The following is a 23,484-nucleotide window of genomic DNA, read 5'->3' as shown; positions in this document are numbered from 1 at the left end:
TTAAAAAGTACCTCAGTAGAGTAGAATCTCACTCACTCCATCATAACATCAATGTATGTGCTCTTTGCATCAGTGGTAATAATAGGAGTATTATTAGTAGTGGTAGTTTACTAAAAATGATCTAGATATTTTTTTTTTCCTGATTTTAGTTTAGGGTGTGTATCTCTTTATTAGGAAATTGAATAAAAATAATAATGTTTTGGGTATTTTTTTTAAGAAATGTAATAGCAAATGATAATGTAATTTTTTTCATAGTGTTAATATTATGAACTAATATAAGTATCTTCTTTTGCGACACATAAAATCTTTCCTGTGTGAATATAGAAAATATATTTAAGAAATTCTAACATTTAAGTTAATATTTGACAAAATAACACTATGATAGACAAGAATTGTGTCTCCTAATGGAGGTTATAACATGCGCATGTATATAGCAAGGTCATCAAGGCATTTGCTTTAGGCCTATTGAGAATGTAAATATAAATGTATGTCCCAATAAAATAGTTGTGTTATGTTTTAATATTTTAATAATTAATTATTGTAAGAAATGAGTAATTAAAAGTAAAATTAGAAGGTGTAGGATTATAGATTGTAATAAACACACATGAAGACACACGCACATATATGCACATATTAGAACAATATGATTATAAAATATTAATAAATAATTTTATAACTTAAAAATTTAGAAAATTAATATAAAATTGATAATTAATATTATTTTATTTTATTATTAAAAAAATTGGCTTTATGCCCCTAAATACCTAAACATAATCCAGTTTTACATTGATATTTAAGAGAATTAGACAACAACTCTTTCATTAGCGCCCCCTTCCATCAGACTTCTTATAATACTTTTATGTTACTATCGATTTATTGCTAGGATTTTGGCGTGAAAGTTAGTAACTAGAGTGAGAAAACATCAAAGTTTAGACCTTATTTTTCTTATTCTCTCTCAAAATTTTGTATTCCTCTCTCTTGCTTCGCTCATCTTCTCCTACTTTCAAACTCTTATCCATGACTTTTTATGGCGATGAGTTTGTTCTTGACTCATCTTCTTCTTAGAGTGCCGTCTCTAATCACCTTTTCTCTTTTTTCATTCTATTGTCATTAATCTTCAAGAAGCAAATGACTTCATTAATGAAGAAGATTGAAGGCCTGCAAGCTCTACATGGAGTTACATTAAGTGCTCAATGTATTGTTTTGTGCTTTATAAGATAGTGTAATAATTGATTAAGTTACATTAGTCTAATTTAATCCTCCTCATTTATCTATATACATACTAATTAATTATTAATATTATTTAATAAAAATAAAATCTCTATGAATTTTCATTAATTGTTATTACCTAAACTAACTGTTTGTGTATTATTGTATGTCTTCATTTATCAATTCATATATATAATTATTAGCATTATATTATAAACATATTTATATAAAGAGTAAATTAGATCCCTTTTATTACATCCATTATCCCTCCATTTTGAATCCCTACCATAAACCCTCTGTTTTTTTTTGTTGGTTACACTAATCCCTTTGACATTTTGGATGTCAGACTTGTCAACATAGTAAGGTCACATGAGTTTTAATTAACAAAACTGCCCTCATATCCTTTTTTTAACAAAATTGTCTTCCTTCAACAATCCTTTGATTCCTTGGTAGAAAAAATGAACTTTGCAGGAAAAAAAATTCCAGAATCATACAGATCAAAATTAAATTAAGAAATTCTTAAAATTTTATTTGAACAATTATGAACAAATGCATGCAAATTTATGAAAAACAAAGAAAAAAACTAAAATATTAGTGTAAAGAAAACAAAAAGCTAGGAAGTTGTTCACGGTCTAAGACATCGAAATTGTTCATCATCCTCAATTATAATAATTTTACAAATAAAAAGTTTCAATTTCAACTTGAATGTGCAAGTTGTTCAGGGGATAAAGTTTCAATTTCACTAACACACTAAAGACGTACCCGTTCTGTGCAGTGTCATTGTATGGCGGAGGTATTGAAAAATGAAGAGGTGTCACACAACGACGATGATGTGGTGGTGTTGTTGGCAGAGGTGAAGCGGTAAGTGTTGCAACGCTAGTTGAAACCAGATATGAGTTTTTGAGATCTGGTTTTAGATATGAGTGCGGTGGAGGTCGTGATTCTTGAATGTGATTTCAGATCTTTGGGTTTCGGTTCTTGGTTGTGGTGATTCTTGGTAGAGCGACGGACGGTAGACCTCGACGAGTGCGGTTGGGGCATTTGAACTTTGACAACAAGAGAGTAGAGATTTTCTAAGTTTGTTTTTGTTGAAGAAGATAGGAGGTTGAAGAAAGGGACAAAACGGGTCTAACATAAAAATTTGATTTTTTTTTTCGTTTATTTTTTTAACAGAAAATTAACAGTATTTGTGTAAGGGGCTACAAATAATGCAAAAAAATAAATAAAAAATATATCAAATGCAATAAGGGTAAACCTCAAGAGAGATCTGTGTAATTTACTCTTGTATATATTATATATAATTATTTTAACACATTTGATAACTTTAGTTATTATAATTATACCTTGTGAGTTTAATCCTCTTCTTGATTGTCATACTATTATTGTAAGTCTTATTTGATATTATTGTGTTTGTGAGACTTAAAAATCTTTCAAAAACTTGAAACAAAAAATTGATGCATATGGGTTATAATATATAAAATATTTAGTAACAATCTTTTGAAACAAATTAATACATGTGTTTTCTTCTTGTATCATTTAAAATAAAACTATTTTAGTTTTAAGTGTAAAGCTAATAAATAATTTTATAAAATATTATTTATTAAACATTTATTTGTTATAAGTTAAATATTTAAATAATTAATGAACAAAAAAATCCAACCTCACTTTGATAGTCTTTTGGAACGGTCCCTGAATTCATGCATGACATTTATGTTTGTCGTAATGGTTGTTGTACGATTTCAATAATTAAATGTCAAACGACAACTAATTTAAAGATCAACATATTGGTAGAATAAATTGATCAAGTGTTTGGTTATTGAGTGAAATTGTTTGGATTTATAATACTTCTATAAGAAGAATGATCCATAGTGTCATCTTTTTTTGTCTTTGGTAATATGATATGATAAATAAATAAATGATACTTTGAGTACCTGTTAAGTTGTTATCTATAGATTAAATATGTTGTTACCAAAAAGTCATTTGATTAAGTTAAGTATTTATGAGAATTATGAGGCTACAATGAATATTTATGATAATTAGGTAATCTATTTTATTACTCTTTTATCACTTTGTCATGTATATTTAGATGACAATCTTCAAATTATATTGAGTATGATTCATGCACGGCGCTTATGTTTGTGATAATGATTGTTGTACAATTTCAGGAATTGAATGTCAACTGACAACTAATTTAAGGATCAACATCTTGGTAGAACAAATTAATCAAATAATTAGTTATTCGAGTGAGTTTGTTTGAATTCGGAATACTTCTATAAGAGTAATGATGAACAATATTATATTTTTTTTGTCTTTAATAAAATGATATAATAAATACATGATATTTTGAGTACTTTTTATCTGCAGATTAAATATGTTATTACCATATATATTAGGGTCAAAGTGGTATTAGATTCGATCTTCTTAAATAAAATTTTGGATTCGAGCTTATAGATAAAAAAAAATATGATTAAAAGAAAAGATCTACTAAAAATAATCAGTCAGATTTTTTAATAAAAATTAATCATTAATAAAGTTAATAATACTTCGTATCAATAATATGATTATAAAAAATAGATATATTATCACATCTTTTAGATTTATCAAAATACAAAATTCAAGCATAAGGTTTTATGATATCAAAATTAAAGTTTCACGTGAATACTCATAAAAAAGTTTTACTTAGCAAATTATGTAATAAAAAGAATTTAATGATCATACGTTTTTGTTAATTAATCATAAATTATTGTTGATGTGACTTTAAAAATAATTATTGTAAAAATTAATAAATTTATTATACATGATAATTTGTAATTAAATAGAAGTATAAAATTGATTTACACTATAATTGTATCACTTATTTTCTCTAATAAAAAATACTATTAGAGGTTAATATATCTTATTAAAATAAATTTTTACTTTAATTAAAAAACACTCTCAATATTATTTATATTAGTATACTTAGATTTTGTCTTTTTGATGAAATAAATTTCCTCGTCAATAATGATCAAAAGAAGAATAGGAGGGAGGGTATTCTTCACTTTTCCCCTCAGCTAACATGTAGTAGGTCCGTGCTTGCTCTTTTTGGGTAACCAGAGAGAATAAACAACAGGCTTACTTTTTAAACAAATATAAATGTACGAAAAGTTAAATTTTTAAAGTTATAAAAAAAATGTCAAAATATTTAGTCTAAATAATTATATACAATTTTTTTCAAATCAATAATTACTTCACCTTAAACTCTAAGCTTCAAGTGATACTTTAACGCGTTAAGTATTTTAGTCTATAATAATGAATTTAGATTAAATTCTTACATGAGTACCTCTTATTATAATGCTTCTGTTGGTTGTTTTCTAGTGTGATTCAAAGTCTATAATATATAATGTTTTTAAACAGCACAATCACTAACTTTATTCTGGACTATCGAGGAACAATTAAGGGACCCCTTTTTTTTTATTGCTGAACAACATTCTCCACTATAACTGTCAAATAAAAGGACATCTCTTCTTATTGGTAGACCAATCATTGCGGTTCACCGTTCACACCAAAAATAAAATAAAAAAAATAAAAGCCAGGCACTTTGGTTTTCATATGAAGGGCTATCAATATTTTGGGCCCAATGCAATGTCTTGTCTATAACATGAATTATTACTTTTTATTTTATTTTAGAAACTTACCATTAAAAATTCATTATATACAAATTTGTTATTTTCTATTTCAAAGTGTCATAGAAGTCTTGTTACAAGGAAGAGGAGAGAGTATCGAGTCTTATTTTAAATATTATTAAATTTATTATAATGAATTTGACTCTCAATCTCTCACCACTGATGTAAAATTTTTATTGGTGATTAATATATGAATATTCATTCAATCTTGAGTATGACATGATTTCATCTTAATAAATTCTCAAAATGTAATTCACCTAAATTTTAACATACCAAAATAAAAAAGTGATCAATCATATTTTTGAGAAATTGAAACTTACACACATATAATTTACATTCCATTTGAAATCATCCAATTAATTTTTTTAATAAAGCAATTGAGATGGTTAAAAAAAAAAACAAATTTATCATTTTTTTTACTTGACATCTCCTTCAAACTTATTTTTTTTACGGAACAAACACAATATTATTAACAAAATATAGATGGATCACAAGATGTGTCCAATTATAAAAATAATACAAATAAAACAAAAAATCAAATGTCAAGGCCAATAGATTGTTCCTGTATAATTAAATATAGTGACCACATATAAAACTATTAATTTAGATTATAACACCACATAGAACCTTGATTTGGTAATTTGCATACAAAATTGGAAGCAATGCTTTTAGTTTATAAATACAAGATCATTTTTCTCTTAGTATATCATCAAATAAGGCAATTGTTACTATTTGAAGTTTTGAATAGAATGTACTTTATAACGAATGAATCAAAGGTATGTGATCCGTTTGAGAAAAGACTTGAATAATTATCATTGTATCACATTCACAACAATTATTAAGATGTCATCGAGTCATGTTCAGTGCTTCACAATTGTTAATTAAGAGTGATTTTCGAGCATTTTTGGACTATGCTTGTGGATCATAATAAAAGGATTAGTTAGGTGATTCAATACATATGTGAGATTCCATTCGATGAATCTATAAGAAAAAATATATTGTTTATAAAGGCTTATTAGTTTTTTTTAAAGGATAAAGACTTATTAATTATTACACAATGTCAGGACAAAACTCCTCATCTAAACAGTGTAAGAAATAAAATTAAAGTATACATTTATAGAAAAGTAAATCAATTTGTAGTTCAGGAAGTTCTAATAGAATCTTGGTTAAAGAATTAAAAATAAGAAAAATCATTAAAAAAATATTATTAATATGCTCCTAATATGATTTTTAATATATACTTAATGTGTGATTTCTATTAAGAACTATTTATTTATTTATTGACAAATATATTTACACCAGAAAAACCCACGCTCAAAATATAAGCAAGGCCTCTATAGAGGTTAGGCTGGTTATGATATTAACTAACAAAGATTTTATAATTAAAGAGATTTAAATTTATCTTGTTAAATTATTTAAATTACTTCAACATAAATAATGTTGAATATTTTTTAAAAAAATGTTGAACATTTTTTTTTGTATTTTTATATAATACTTTCTTTTTAATAAATTTTATTTTAAAATTATTATCACATGTGTCTGTGCCCAATTAAAAAATAACAATAATATATCTTAAACTTTTAAAATAATAACTAAATAAAAACAATTTTTTAAGTTATAGTTGAAAATCACAAAAGTAAGATTAAACTTCATTAATTTTATTTTTAACACTAAACAAATCCTTAGTCCATTCTTTATTAATATTAACTTTATTATAGCTTGAAATTTCAACACCTATTTGGCTATTTCCATATCACCCACCTTTAGAAATGGAATGGCACGTCATACCTTTAGGCTTTAGCAGTTAGTCATTACATCTAATTTAAGAATATAGAAGCGAGCAGTGATAAAGACAACGCGAACCTAATTAACTAACATGTGCCCCTATCTGAAAATTAGGGAGCAATTTTTTTATTTTATTTTTTTAAAATGAATTGAAAAAGATGTCCTTATATTTATTTTTTCTTTTCTTTTAAAAAAATACAAATAGTCGTACATGTATAAATATAGTACTAGTTTTCAAGTTTTAGTACTTGTTTAGTTTAAAATTTGGTATAATTAATTTTGATAAAATTAATTTTAATTATTTTTAAAAAATTAAATTAATATGATACACATAATTTTATTAAATATTATTCTTTATTAAAAATAATTAGTTTCTAACTTTAAATCAAACTAACAATTAAGCAAACTTTCAATTCCAAATTTACTGCCACAAAGTCATATTGCAAGAGGTCAGTTTGTTTTAAATAGAGTTACTTTAATTTTCAAACATAAAGTTAGAATTTTATTTATTATTTGGTAAAAAAACTGTAAACCTATGCTTTAATCTTTTTAAAAGTCTAATATAACTTCTTAACTTACAAAATTATTTCGTTAAAATTTAATTAAATGTATAAAATTACTTATAGACAGAGTAATTCACTAGAAAGTTATTTCATCAAATTCCTATAAAATCTTTAGAAACTTAAATTTGACTTATCCAATTAAATAATTTAGTTTTGAAAATTCTTAACATTTTTATTGAAGAGTTACGCACTTACGCTCATACAGGAGTCTGACATATTTTCACTTGTATTTATGACACTCTAATATTTGTGTAAACGAGACAGTGTCTTTCTCAACAGAACAAGTATTGCATGTGCGCATAAAATTGTGTTTCTTTTTAAACAGTTTGATATTTTAACTTTAATTAATGATTAGGTTATCACATAATTTATTATTATTTAAAAATAATACTAGCATTCAATATTTTACCCAAAAACATTAGTAAATATGTAAAGGATACAGGTCTTGTTAAACTATACCATTAGTCTTGGGAAGCTTTTGGAAACCCGGGACAAGCAGGATTTGGCGGAATCATAAGGGATAATCTTGGGAATTGGCGCCATCTATCATGGTTTGAAGATAGCTAGAGACAAAGGAATTGGAAGATTAATCTGCAAATCAGATTCGAAGCTTGCCTTTTCTTTGTTAATACATTTTAATTTCTTTTTATATAATAAATATGATAATGTATTAAAACTTTAATTAAAAAAAAGTAAATAAGATCTCTATCAATGTAAATGAATATAATAAATTTACAATAAAAGTAAAAAAATAAAATAAAAGAAAATTATAAACTCGATGTTCAATCATGAAAAACTTTTTATACGTCCAGTTTTTAAATAACCTATCTTAAGAGTATTATTTTTGAAATTCTTTGGAATAATATAACACTCTTACATCTTCGGATTCATCATCCCTTGTGTTTGAATCTTTAAAAAATCAAGAGATATCATACTCTTGTTCTTACAAGAAATATCTCATACTTTTCAAAAATCTAGATAAATAATATAAAAATTTATTATCTGATTTAGAAGAAATGTTACAAATTAAAATACTATAAGATTTATCAATAATAAGTGTATTTGATCAAGTTTTTTATCAAAAATTTGATAATTAAAAATGATTGCTACCAAATTTTTTTCAGAAATTTCTCATGTTATAAAAGTGTTAAAATAACAAATATTTATAAGTAAAATAAGTATAATCTGTTACGAGTCATTTCCAAAAAATATAACTCTTCAAAATATATTTTTTGTGCAATTTTAAATTTTAAAAATAAATTATATTTTCTAGTAATTGATTACCTTGATCTCAAAACTTAAAAAATAATTTTAACAAAAAGAGACTTAAAGATTTGATTTAAATTAATCAAATACTAAAATATGCTTATTAAAAAATCTCTTAACAATTTAACTAAGTCTTAATTTTCTAATTATTTGATTTGATCGTATTCAAGATTTTTGTTTTTATATTATTTTACTTTCGTCAGTCGTTTACTTTTTTTCATCATCAAAACCCACCTGTGCTCTCAGTAACAAACTCGTCTCATATCGTCCCAAGCTGCATCTTTTAACGAAGAGCATGGAGATAGATAAAAGTGAGCTTACGACGCTGTACGCAACGATCTTCAGCGGGCTCCATTCTATGAACAAGTATCTGAAACAGGGGCTGAGGGCAAAACAGCGCTGAACCTTACTATGCTTGACCCAAACCCTGTGATTTTCCATAGCAACGGTAGGAGTTTTGATCTAATATTGATCATTGTTGTGGGGAAGAATGGTACATTAAAAAAATCTTGATGAATTACATAATGCATATGTGGATATATAAGGAGAATGGGTGGAATATGTCTATTGACAAAAAACACAAGAAAACATTGTTCAGCATAGTTGACCCTGTCACCCAAGACCGCCATAAAGACTAAGAGTCCATTCTATCAATATTTCATTGACGTGTGCCATGTGAGTGTTGGATGGTGGGCTTTTTACTCATGCGTAGACGTAGATGGGAAGTAAATTTGTATAATGTTGGTGTAAGTGAAAAACTAATTTCCTTGATAGTGTAAACGGACAAAACGATATACATTTAGAACAATTAGATAATTAATTTATTAAAATGATTTTCCATTTAAAAGTAGACAAAATTGTATTTTTGGTTCCCCAGTTTATCTCTAGTTTTGAATTTGATCCCCCAATAATTTAATTCATAAATTTGGTCCTCTTATTTTGTAAAATCGTGCAATGTTGATCCTTCAAGTCACAATTGGACGTTTACCGTTAACAAGTGATGTTGACTGTCACATGTCACTTGGATGATGACTGTCACGTATCATGTTCTGATTGAATGTCAACCCCATGAAAGATGAAATGCATTATTGGTTTCATTGACCAATCAGAATATGACACGTGGTAGTCATCATCCAATAAAAACACGTGACATGTGACAGTCAATATCACTTGTTAACGGTCAACGTCCAATTGTGGCCTAGGGATCAACATTGCACAATTTTACAAAATAAGAGGACCAAATTCGTGAATTAAATTATTGAGGGACCAAATTCAAAACTAGAGATAAACTGGGGAATCAAATTTATAATTTTAGCTTAAAAGTATAAGGAAATTGACATTGTTATTGTCAATTTATTAAAATAAAACGATTTATTTTTATACTTAGAAATGGACGTAAAAAGATTGTTATTGTCTATATCATTGATCTAAAAAATTGTAAAATTTTAAGCTCAAATGTACGTTATTGTTGTATTGTTTGGCCTAACAATTGCATGTCCTAGAAATTGGAATCTCAAGACATTGATTGTAGAAGTGCATATATAATAACTTTGGTTATTCGGTCACTACAAAAATACTTGGTTGGCAAACCAAATAGCATTGACAAAGGTTTTCGGTGATTAGGAGATCGACATCTTATAGAAAGTTGCCTAAATGTATTAGAGATTATATGGGATATGTGTCTTGTTTAATATTGAAATGTGTATTATGGTCATTTAAGTGATGCGTTGATGCATTTGCTTATTCCAAGCCAAATATATAATTAAGTGGATGGAATCTTCTTGATCGGATTTAAGTACCTAAAATTACTTTTCCATGGTGGGAGAAATTATCAAGAGTCTCCCACCCTAGCCTGCACCCTCCTTTCAGGCCTAGATCGGACGAAACTCAAATCACACGAGGCCTACATAAACTCACATCTCTCCTTACTAATTTCACCTCTATACAAAACAATTTAAGAAATTTATCACCATCCTCTTTCCTCTTTACTAATAATTACAGTGGCAAAGCGGGTAAATCTATCCCATTTGCTTTCAACCCACCTTAACGAGAAGGGATGGGTTAACCTGCAATCAAAAAGTAGGTTGAGAATATAACTCGTCCTACTTAGAGGTGGACTATTAAATAACGGATAGGTAGGTTGATTAATTTGTAAATTAAAAACTCGTCCAATATATAGAAAAAAGCTCCAACTATTTCTTTTTTTTAATTAATTCTTTCAGGGATAGCATAGTAATTTTATTTATTTAATTTTATATAATTAATTTTTCTCTCCTGTACCTTCTCTTACGTGTGAACACATCAATCATACCTTCTCCCCGATGGAGCCAATCTGCAAAACATGTATTTTTTTTCCGGCTGAGTGAAGGGAGGAAATAAGCAGTTGGACTAGGACGACCCTTAATATGCACCATGAAATTTTATAGAAAGAGGTAATGTAGAAGGTTGTGACTTGCTGTTAAGAATTTAAGGTTAATTAACTAGTGTTTTTGTGTGTTAAAAGTTGTCACCGTGAGCTTTGATTATTAGTTGCTTTAGTTCATGCATGCATATATATACTTGGAAATTAGTAATATAATTGGTTTAAGCAAACCTAGGGGAAAAAAGTTATTTAGATTAACACGCGCATGCAATATCCACTCATTTTCATGACAAAGTCTCAACTTGGCGGAGAGCTTGCAATATCGAGAAGATATCGGAGACGTGAGGCGCCAACACCATGCCCAATGATTCGGTTGAAGGTCTCAAACATATACCTTTCTTCACAAACTACCCTTTCTCTATCAGAAGCTAAGGCATAAGTATCGTAATCTTCGAAACTATCTGTATTATTTTGCTCGAGAGATTCAATGCATTCCTGCCATCTGCATGTTGTGTGGGAGCATGCATGCATTTCAAGCAAGAAATCAGAAATGGAACGGATGTTGACAAGCAAATAGCAAAGGATGCCTTCTTGAGTCTTGACCGGAAACGAGAAGATAGTGTGGAATATTGTGAAATTAGAAAGTCCATTCTATACACCATTTTGCTTATCGTACAATGAACATACACCTTAGGAAGAACACAGCGATAATGACATATAAAACTAATTTGATGGTAAAAGATAAATAAAAAAAACAAATTGTAGGTTTGAATTTTTATTGTTAATAAAAAATTGATAAATTAATAATTAATATCTTCCAATAAAAAAATAGCAATAAATGATGTATCATTAACACGTACGTCGTAGTTGAATGAGTAGTGATTACCAGATTTGGAAGAATGAATGTGTCTAAAAATTAACACTTTTTTTTTTTACTTGGAAAAATTATTACTTAATACTCTTGAGAAATCAACGAATCGTAAGGCTTAGAGTTGTTATATTTTAAGGGCAAACAATGACTCCAAGTTAGGTTCAATTTTATTATAATAGCAACAGTGACTAATATTCCATAATAATGTTATTCCCATTTATAATTTCCATAATAATATTTCAGACACCAGGTTAATTAAGAAATCAAAAATAATTTTTGAACAACTAAATTTATTTAACATCCCGTGATAGAAAGATAAAAGAATTTTTAAATATAATTGATGATACTAGTTATTATGGTGTTATTTATAAGATTCAACTTTTTTAAATTATTTATTTTTTTATATAAGATTCAAATTCATTATTTTGTTGCATTAATGATTTTTTGACTAAAACATCCTTAATTAAATAGGAGAGAAGTTATATAAATCAAGTAATTATTATCAATTAAATTTATTATTTTTTCTAATAATGATAAATTAAGTAATTGAGTATCATAAATAGGAATATAACATAATATATAATAAGAGAAAGATATATACATAAAATAACGAGTGTTTACGAGATGTTTGGAAGAATGAATTGAAGGTGTCTAAAAAATAATACTTAATACTCTTGAGAAATCAACAAATCGTAAGGCTTAAAGCTGATATATTTTAAGGGCAAACAGTGATTAATACTTCAAGCTAGTTTCATTTTTTTTATAATAGCAACAGTCACTAATATTCCATAATGTTATTCCCATTTAAAATTTTCATAATAATTTTACAACAAGAGAAATAAAAAGAGAAGAGATGCATGTGTGGATGATGAGCGATGTCATGAAGAGAGATATGGAACTAATTTTTACTTTTGCTTCTTTTTTTTTTTTTCTTTTCTGAAACAACAGAATGAAATTAGTTTTCTTTGTTCTTTTAGGCCTTTAGCTTTCTCTGTATCGCACATCACCATTCCGCACAATTCTTTGCACTCATTCATTTTCATTTCATTCATTTCCTGGCTTAGACTCAATCTTCGTATTACTTAACCACTATTGAAATTTCAATGACGGGATTCCTAAGTACATATTAATCAATCAATAAATAAAAAAGAACACAATCACAATGTTCTTGTTATAAGGTTAGTAAATTATTGTCATTTTTGTTATCAAAGATTTAGTACAAAGTAAAAACATTTTTACTTTTATATATTTAGATATAATTAATATATTAAAATATTTATGTATCATATAAAAATAAATATTTATAGCATGTATAATATATAAACTAAAATGCTAACAAGGGATATAATTGTATATCTTTTAAAGCGTGAGCTTATTTAAGTTTACTTTTTAAAAAAAATATTTATTTTAATAAAATAACTAATTTTATATTTTTCTATTGTGTTTCTCTAAACTATATTTACTTAGAGTATTTTTTTTATACTTTTTTTAAGAAGAAAAACCTATTTATTTATTAAAAAAGAGTTCTGATTTTTTTATATTCACAAATATAAAACACCTAATTAACACTCTTATCTTCTCTATATTTCTCTGTTATCTTTTCTTTTCATTTTTTCTTTCAAGGTGTCAATTAACATTGAGTGTGAAATTTATTTTTTTCATTCCGCTTAAACAAAATTAATGAAGTGAAAAAAAAAATAAATTAAAGAGTGAGAGTGAGAGAGAGAAGAAAAAGCATGGCAAGTTCCTGATAACCACAGGTAAATTAACTAATAGAAAAAAAACAATGTCCCACAATTTTATTTTATTTTATTTTGGTCAAGAAGATATGTTCCAGCCATTTTCCATATCCATTTACACGGTCCCACACGGATGAAGCCTGCTGTTTCCACGATGGTGTCCACTGTCCCACAATGCTAATTCTCTTTTAAATGCCTCTTTCTAACTTGGAAGTTCTAATTAACTCTTCTTGTCTATACTATTCTTCATCACCACAACGATGACCAATACTGAAGCCTTTCAAATAAAGTCGATTTCAGAACTCCTAATCCACCCGTTGCTATGGAGACTCACAGGCTTTGTGTCAAGCGTATTTGGGTTCAGCTGTTATGCCTTCAGCCCCTCTTTCCACGACTTGTTCGGACACTGGAACCCGCTGAAGATCTCCTTTTACACTGTGGTAAGCTCACTTTTATCTATCTTTATGCTCTTTGTTAAAAGATGCAGCGGGGAACACGGGAAGGGTTTCTTGTTGAAAGCACATGTGGGTTTTGTGGTCTTGGGGCTTACCTCTCTCTGGTCTTTCTTGGAAGACCGTGGCCAACAAGGGAAAGTGGAACACGGGTTCGGGAAAATGATGAACCTCACTTCCACTGGGGCATTTGCCTTGATGGCTATGAGCTTGTCGCGACAACTTCAATTTGGGTTCGATGTTGGTGTTTTTAATTTCTTGGTTGGATGTTTCTTGGTCACAACGATGAAGATGAGTTTGAAGTTAGCTCCGGTTGCTGCATTCTTCTGCTATGTGCTTGTCAACATACGTTCCATTTCTGATTTCTTGCTTGATTTGCGTGCACATGCAGCCACACAACATGCAGATGATGCCACGAATGCTGAATCTCTCGACCAAAATATTGCAGATAGTTCTGAATATAATGACCTGCTTGAAGTGCATACACAGCATGCAGACGGCAAGAATACTGATTCTGGCGACCAAAATACTCATAGTTCCGAACATGATGAGCAATTATTTGCTCCTATGATACATATTGGGTCAATTTCATCCCCACTGTAATATAAAGGGTGTAAAATAATTAAAGAGAAAGCATATTGAATAAAAAATGGGAAATTGCGATTAGATCAGTGTAGGAATGTCATGTGTTTGACTAACGTAATTGCCGACTACATCAGTAAGAAAACCACTAATTCATTAAGAAAAAGACTACATCATTAAGAAAGCCACTCCAATCCAAATGATAGAATGAACAACCATTCCATAATTTATCGGAACAAAAATCACATCTTCCAAACTAAATTTAACGGAGATTTAGATGGCCCAAAGGAGTGCATTTTGGGTGAATTTGTTTAAATTTTTAAAAAAGTAATTATTAAATAAGTGTTTTTTAAAAAATGTTTTTTTAAAAAAAATAAATTGATACACTCAAACCCAATGTGATATCTTACACCTAGATAAAAACATATAGGTATGATAGGATTCTTAATTTGAAAAGTTTGAAGTTGTGAGGAGTATTTAAAGGAGAATTATCAGAGTGTGGGACTGGGGTTTACCCATGTGCTCCTACCCGTGTGGAAACGCCGGAAAGGCAAGCTTCATCCGTTTGGGACCAAATTATAACAGTGGAAAATGACTTGAAGATGTCTTCTAGACAAAAAAGGAGAAGAAATATTGTTCTTTAAAAAGTTCGTTATACCTTAGAACACTAGCAACGAAGGATGCATAATGCATTAACACTGGTAGTTGAATGAGAATGAAAAGTTCAGACTTGTTTTCCAAAGTGGTCATGGCTGAAAAAATCCAACAAGGATGTATTAATAATTAGTGCTTGATTAAGAATTAACTCCATTTTTTTTCTAGCTAACTCGAATGGTTTTATTTTTCAGACACCATGTTAAGAAATCAATAAATCGTAATTAAGTTGGAGATATTTTAAGGGTAAACAGTGACTAATTTTTCTAGTTTCATTTTTTATAATAGCACTGACTATTAATTATTTATACTCCATAATGTTAACTATTTTCATTTTAATTGATAATTTTCATAATTCTTTTTACAACAAAAAGGGAAATAAAAGAGAAGGGGTGGCTTTGGAATGGTTGCAAGTTTTTGAATATTTTTTCGTCAAAGTACATTAGACGGGCCGACGAGTTAGGCAGGCCACAACATGTTTCATCCCATCTCAACAAATTGATAGCGGGTTGACGTTCCGGCTCCCCTGGTCAGCCTTTTTTATCATTCCTACATTAGATCATTTCATTAAGAAATATGAGTTGACAACACGTGTCAACTATTATTGATATCATTTTAATATTAATATGAATTCACTCATTAATATTAGTATTATTAATAAATACATTCTTGTATACTAATATTAGTATTAACATTAATATATTTAATATTAATGAATTAATTAATTTAAATATTATTATATATTAAATACATTAATTTATTGATATAATTATATTAATTAATTCTATTATTTTACTAAATTTATGTTTATATATATATAGTTGGTTTAGTGTTTTTTTATGTTGGAGAAAGTGTCTTCTTAGTGTTATGGATGAAAATGGGGTGGGTCAACTACGGGTTGCTTATTCTCATCCCGTCCTGGCAAAAGGCAAGATGGGTTTGGGTTTATAAAAGACATGAATTAAAAATGAAATTCAATTTTATTTTCATTGGATTTTATTAAGTTTGAAGAAACATTTGAAAAACACATCTTACATATTTTAAAAAATTATTTGTTCATAACTTTAAATAAATCATAGAATAAGTTATTAATTCAATATATATATATATATATATATATATATATATATATATATATAATTAAAGAATAAATAACATAATATTTAAGAATTAAATTACAATTTTAGTTAAATGTATAATTTTAATTTTTTATAATTAGTATTATAATTATAGTATTATTTATTTAACTATTAATACAATTATAAAAATAATGTATGAAAAAATTACATAATTATCAATTACATGAGTATTATATATAAATATATAACTATATTATTAATATCATATCTCGTTTCCACTTACTCAAGTTGAAAAAAATCATATCCTAACCTGACTCCAATCAAAATAGATTTTTCCATCAGACTGGAACATTAACAATTACATGAGTATTATATATAAATATATAACTATATTATTAATATCATATCTCAGTCCCACTTACTCAAGTTGAAAAAAATCATATCCTAACCTCACTCCAATCAAAATAGATTTTTCCATCAAACTCGAACATTAACAACAATTGCATGAGTATTATATATAAATATATAACTGTATTATTAATATCCTATCTCGTTCCCACTTTCTCAAGTTGAAAAAAATCATATCTTAATCCGACTCCAATCAAAATAAATTTTTCCATCAAACTCGAACAGGGTCGAACGAGTATTCACTGGTTTAATTTTTATTAGCATATCTAATTAGTATTATTCTTAAATAAATGGTTGATGAAGTATAGATATTTTCATATATCATTCATTATATCAGTACTGGTTATTTTTCTCAATTTTTCTTTCTTATCGTACGACTTATTATATTTATATTTTTTCTCATAATCTCTCTAAATGTCTATCAAAGCTTGGTGTCCCCATCAATAATTTTCTAAATAAATAACCCATGGGTTGCTTCAAGCATTAGGTACCAACCGATCGTAGAGAATAAAGTTGGAAGACCACAGGTTAAAAAGAAGGGAAGGCATTAGAACTAACAAGCATGGGTTAAAAAGAATGAAAGACAATAAAACAAGCATGTTTAAAAGAAGGAAAGAATAACCCTTATTCCTTAGCACTTTGGTTTGCTGGCGCGGATATACATCTATACTATACATATAGAGGAAGATACTTTACGCGTCTCATGGACCCAACCCCCAAAATATCGAAGTGGGATATTTGCTTTAGATTTTAGAACACCAATTACTCCGTAAACAATTGTACTGTGTCGTATGTCTAATGACTAATGTAAGTTCTGCTGTGTGAGCAAGACACAATCGTCACCTATTTCGAGATCTCAGAAAAATTCACAATGCAATACAACAACGAGCACCGTTTCATCGTCTCTTTTCTCTCCATCGCAGCCTATATACTGTTACACGCTCTCGCAACATTTTCACCTTTCAAATCAAATACAGAATTCTTAAAATTGACTAATAACGCACTGTGTAAAATTTGATTAGATCTATGACAGTCACATATCTCTAGGAGCTAGCGGATTAATCCAGTGGATTGAAAAATATCGATAACCTGCTTTTATTTTTATTTTTTAAAAACAATTTGCCGTGCCACAGTCTAATTCGGAAAATAAACAGCACTTCTCATTGATTAATAGAATAACAAAATTGCCATCCTAGAACTACATCACTAGTACTATTAAAACATAACACAAACAGAAAAAGCATCTTATTGAAAAGGAAAGTAGCATACATCTTCTCGTCATCATCCTCATCAGAAATCCTTAAGCAACTTGCGAACCTGTTCCAGTGTCACGAACAGCACCACAGTGAACGGTCCCTGCCTCGAGATCGTAGGAATAAACCCCTTATAAAGCGCCATGGGACCCTCCGCGCGCACAGTCTTCAGAGCACAATCTAACGCGCCGGCGTAGGGCGGCGTCGCCCCGGGCTCCACCCTCATGTTCATCACCCTCGTCTTGATCACGTCGACGGGGTTCGACGCCACCGCCGCCACGAACCCCGCCGCGAAGCTCGCCGTGACATGGGTCCCGAGCCCGTCGCGCATCATGCCGTTCTCCAAGATCGTTTCTTTGAACTGGTCGTACGACGCGAGCTGCGACGCCGTCACGAGCATGGCGCGGTTCACCGTAAGCGATGAGCCTCTCCAAAGGCTAGTGACGCCTTCTTGCTTCGCCATTCGCGTGATGGCGTCCACGACGGACTTGTAGTTGCGCCGCTGTGCCGGAGGGAGGCGCCCGTCTGCCTGCATTCGGACCATGGCCACGTCGGCGGGGTTCCCCACGGCGGCGCCGATGCCACCGGCGATGAGACCGGCCTCGATCTTGCGGCTGAGCGGCATGGTGCCGGTGACGGAGTCGGTCCACTTGGTCTTGAGGACGTCGTAGAGGCCCATACGGGTGGTGGAGTAGAGCGTCTGGCGGAGGACAGTGGCGGAGACGCCGGAGAACAAGGCCGCAAGGCCTTCTTGCTGGACGAGGCGAACCCCAACCGCGATGGGACCCACGCGGGTCTGCGGAATAGCCGCTGCCACGTGGACGGTCGAACCGGTTTGGAAGGCGAGTGCGGGTCGGAGATTTTGAACCGGTTTGGGCAAATTGTTTTCGCCCTGAAGCTGCATGCGGACCTTGATGAGATCAAGTGGGTGTGTGGAACATCCTGCAATGATGGAAGCGATGCCTCCTTCGACAAAACCTTTGACGCCCATGATGTTGTTGTGTGGGAGAGTGAAAGGCTAATTGAGATTAAGTAATTACTAATTAAGAGGTAATTGATTAAAGGGACCAATTGGAGCTAGGGTTCATCTCACTGGAGACCAGGAGATGAGAGTGAAGGCCGCAGGCTATGGAAGAGGAGTGAGGAACCGTGGGCCTTTGAGACATATGCTGAAAAAACGATGTGTTGTGGGGGAAAAATAAAGGGATGGGAAGGGGAATTTATAGTAGTAACGTGCCGTGGGTGTGTGTTAGCAATTAATCTACTTTCTAACGCGATTACAGTTGTGGAAAGACGCGGTTATAGGGAAGGGACCTTGGCTCCTTCTTTTCTGGAGGGCACCAGTCATAACACAGCGCTTCTGATTGGTGTTAAATACGTATCAAATCAAATTTATTAATTTTTTTTTATCTTTATGAATAAATTTGTTTTGATAACTTATTTGTCCTTTGTTAGATTTGATTGAGATTTTATATCATTGAGGAATGTGGTGTGTTTTTTGTGTTACTTTTTTATAAATATTTTTTTAATTGTCTTTTTGGGCAAGACTTATCGTTATTGAAATATCACCATTCTCTAGGTAAGATATAATATAATAAGACGTGATAAAATTTCTTATATTAGTATGCGACAAGAAAAAAAAATCTATTGTGTACCAAAAATTATTATCTTATTTTAGTTAAATTTGATATGATTCATTTATCATATTTTATTGGACAAGTGTAATTTTTATCTTTTTATAAAGTAGGTAGATTTTGAAATACTGTAATTAGATAAATAAATATTTTGAACACCAAAAAAATATATTTAACATAAGACTGATCCAAGAATAAAATAACTCAAATCTATGTTTTAGGTCCACCAATAAAAAAATGTTATTAATTTTTATAAAATAAAAAATGTTACATGACAAAAACGTTCCAAATGTAACTCTTTCATCTAAATTAAAAAAAAATTCTTTAAAATTATTTTAGGTTTCTCTTACCGTTGAATCGATCCTAATTTAATCAATAAAAGAATATTAGAAATACACTTTCTAACATTCATTCTTATGAATATACTCTCTAATTGGTTACAATTTATTAAAAATTACAAAATCAATAAATAGAATATTTATATATGATTGTAAGATTCATAAATTTTATCATTTTTATTAACAGTAAATTTCAAGTGTACTAACTAATAAGAGATCATGTATTTCTAACATTTATCTTTAAAAGGTTATTCACTTAGGTTATATTCAATAAGTAATTTTAGTTAATTTTTAATTTTTTCTATTAGTTGAAAAAATTATTTAATAGTTTGGTAAATAAGGTTTTTAAATAACTTATAGTATTTTTTACTTAGCGTCAGTATGTAACTTTTAACTTTTATATTTCATTATTTTTTATTCTTAAAATATTTATTCAATTTTTTAATATCCTTTTAAATATGTTATTTTATATTTTTCAACTACTTCAATAGTTAATTTTGTCAAACATAATCTTATTCTATTTTTATTAAATACTTTTTAGTTTTAAATTAAATATATTTTGAATTTTAAGATATTAAAATATATATATATATATATATGTTTTTTTTATTAAATGTTTTATTTATTGTAGAGGACTTCATCTATTAAATAAAAGTTTAAAAATTAATATATTGAGTTGAAAAATATTAATTACTTTTAAATGACTATAAATGTTAACAAAAGCATATCAAATATGAATTAATTAATTTTTTAACATGGTTTTTCATTTACTCTATTTTTATTAAATACTTTTCAGTTTCAAAATTATTAAATATATTTTGAATTTTAATATATTAATAAATATCTATCTATTTTTTATTAAACGCTTTATATTTTGAATTCTCTACCATTGACTTATGAAATAGTAATAAATTTATTTTGTAAAGAGTCTTAAGGATGTTGTCATATTCGTTACAAGTTTAAGAAATTAAACCCCCTACTATCTCCCAATTTCTGCAGCTAAAAAAATCAAAAAGTAATACACAAAGAATAAGGAGAAAAAGACAGACGATGAATAAATGAAGATAAAGTAGAGAGAGAAACCAGAGATTGAAGAGAAATGAGTTAAAGAGGATCCTAGTCTCCCTAGTGTTTTTTTTTTTTTTTACACAATAGTATCCCAAGTTTAACCACATTCACAATAGTTGAAAAATTAAATGTTCGCTTTATTACCGTATGTTGCATCAAAATTATTAGTGTTAGTAAAAAAATTATAATAACTGTAATTAGAATTTTTGGTTTTTCATTGGAATTTCAATTATATTTGTTCTTCACCAAAATTCCTCATATACTATTTGGAGATCAATTAGAACTTGTACATCCATGTGTTAGTAAACTAAGAATAAAAAATTAAGAGTTATATTATTTTTTATTCTCAATTACTCTTGAATTAACGCTTGGCTACTACAATTTCTGGATTTGATTATTTAAAGTCAATAATGATGACTTATTAACTAGTCCCTGATTAATCTATACATATATCTATATATATTATATTATTATTTAAAAGAATAGGATGCTGAAAAGTTAAAATTTGACATTATAATATGTTGACAACTATCTAAATTTAAGGTCATTTTTGTCTTTTCATTATTTCTAAAATCTTCATTTCCTTCACTCTCTTTGATACTCCTACACACTCTCATTTCCGCTTGTTAGCTTGGCTGCCTCTTCCTTTTTTTTCTTTCTATTTTCTTGTCTTCCAATTCACATTTGAATCATGTGAGTAGAACACAATCGGCCGCAAGAAAGTCATCATCTTTGAGGTTTTCGGTGTCTTCACTACTACTTCAACTTGCAAGTCTTTACTTTCCTTTTTCACTTTCTAACTTTCAATCTTTCAATTTTTAACCAAAAAATAAACTGAAACAAATTCATGGGTACTTGAGATTCAACATTTTTACTCCCAAAGTTTCAATTTTTTTAAACAAGCGCAAAAAATAAGCTGAAACAAATTCATGGATACTTGAGATTTAGTATTTTTACCCCCAAATTTCAATTTTTTCTTTGTTGAGTGGGGCAAAAAAATGAAGTTTTAAACAAGCGCAAATTTTCTTTCTATTTTTTGATTTTGTTTAATTATTGTTATTATTATTATGTAGCCTTTAGCGAAGGCCCTTTTTTATGTTGTGGTGACAGGAGCGAACACTGAGATTTATTTCCTAGGTCTTTGGAAGAAGTCCAGTTTAGGTGAGTTTTATGCTTCAAATATGAGTTTTGAAAAGTTTTACCCTTTTTTGAGGTTATTTTGTACGATGATGGGCTTAGGGATGAATGAATACTTAATGTTAGGTTTTGAAGGCTGATAGTAATACCACAAAGAGGGGTGCAGATAGCAGTCATAGGCCCAGAAGAGTGTAGAAGCCACCCACTTACCTTCAAGACTACGTCTGATATTAGCAACAGAATCAAACAAGCTTTTCCCTTGCTATCGTCCTGTCGGAAGTTGGTTATAGCTAATAGGATAATTCCACCAATTCTGTTAGTGATATTTTCGTTCTGTTATTTTCCTGTCCCCCTCGCTGAGGCCAATAGTGCCCGTATCAAATGTATCAGCCATTATAAATACCATGAAGGAATGAAATAAAGCAAGGAAAGTTTTATCAGTATAGTCTCATAGCAGTAGCAGTAGAAATTAGCAATAGCATGGAAGCTTGTCCTCATTAAAACAAGAACAATCATCTTGAATATTTTTGTTGGTATGGGTCAAACATCAAATGTAGAGCCTGCCATCAATATGGTCATGCATAGAAGGTTTGTAAAAACAAAGCAAACCAACAAGCCTAAGCTGTTGAGTAGCAAGTGATAACAAAGAAGTTTGGTTCATAGACAGTGGGCGCACAAATCATATGACCCACAAGAAATTGGATCAGTCCTTTGTCTACAAGGTCACCATTGGCAACGAAGAATGTGTTGATGTCAAAGGAAAAGGAGTTGTCGCTGTTGAAACTCCAGCAGGTACAAAATATATTTCAAATGTGTTATTAGTGTCTGAGATAAAACAAAATCTTTTGAGTGTTGGACAAATGCTAGAAAGGAATTATTCATTGTTTTTTAAAAATATGAGCTACACTATATTTGATCCTTCCGGCTGTGAGCTTATGTCCATTAAAATGAGGGATAAAAGTTTCCCTGTGGAATGGAAAAAGCCACTGGTGTTGTTTTGGAAGAAGCCGTGAAGTTGAAAACAATGTCACTTGAGAAGGAACCATTTCAAAATCTAAAATGTGATTTGAATGGACCTACAACAAAAGTTGTTGAGAAGATGAACCTCCTTGCTCACAACAAACATGAAGAGAAGAAGAATAACAAGCTTTTAAAGTCAAAAGAGGAGTATAATGATGATGCAAGCAAAAAATGAACTAAAAAAGGCTGCAAGCAAAAAATGGATTATGAAGGCTGCAAGCATTGTTGTTTCAAATGATAAGCAAGGAGATGCAAATGCTTGTCTACTTGACGGTGATCCTCCATACACGTGAGACCAAAATCAAAGCTTCGAAGAAAAATCTCAAGGAGGAGTGTTGACAGTTGATATTTTTCTGTCATAATTAAAATATCTTTGCAGATTTTGTGGTTACTTATAAATTG

At 29.5% G+C, this 23,484-nt stretch overlaps 2 protein-coding genes across 3 annotated transcripts; one reads left to right on the top strand and one right to left on the bottom strand.

The window, feature by feature from the left end:
* Positions 1-13,668: 13,668 nt before the first annotated feature.
* LOC102662686 (uncharacterized) lies at positions 13,669-15,251 on the top strand. 2 transcript variants are annotated; one of them, XM_006574579.3, is made up of 2 exons: positions 13,764-13,897; positions 14,301-15,251. In XM_006574579.3, the coding sequence occupies exons 1-2, from the start codon at positions 13,780-13,782 to the stop codon at positions 14,510-14,512; spliced, it is 330 nt and encodes a 109-aa protein (XP_006574642.1). In that variant the 5' UTR covers positions 13,764-13,779; the 3' UTR covers positions 14,513-15,251. The 2 variants fall into 2 exon arrangements, with proteins under 2 accessions (XP_040866739.1, XP_006574642.1); XM_041010805.1 differs by having other exon boundaries at positions 13,669-14,752.
* A 2,519-nt stretch (positions 15,252-17,770) lies between these two features.
* On the bottom strand, positions 17,771-19,222 carry LOC100816412 (mitochondrial uncoupling protein 5). Its single transcript, XM_003519804.5, has one exon. It carries the CDS (start codon positions 18,874-18,876, stop codon positions 17,923-17,925), a length of 954 nt encoding a protein of 317 aa, XP_003519852.1. The 5' UTR covers positions 18,877-19,222; the 3' UTR covers positions 17,771-17,922.
* Between the last annotated feature and the right edge of the window lie 4,262 nt (positions 19,223-23,484).

The sequence above is a fragment of the Glycine max genome, chromosome 2, assembly GCF_000004515.6.
Source record: "Glycine max cultivar Williams 82 chromosome 2, Glycine_max_v4.0, whole genome shotgun sequence".
NCBI classification, from domain to species: Eukaryota; Viridiplantae; Streptophyta; class Magnoliopsida; order Fabales; family Fabaceae; genus Glycine; species Glycine max.
The sequence above is the reverse complement of the archived record's forward strand: the minus strand, read 5'-3'. Positions and strand labels throughout refer to the sequence as shown.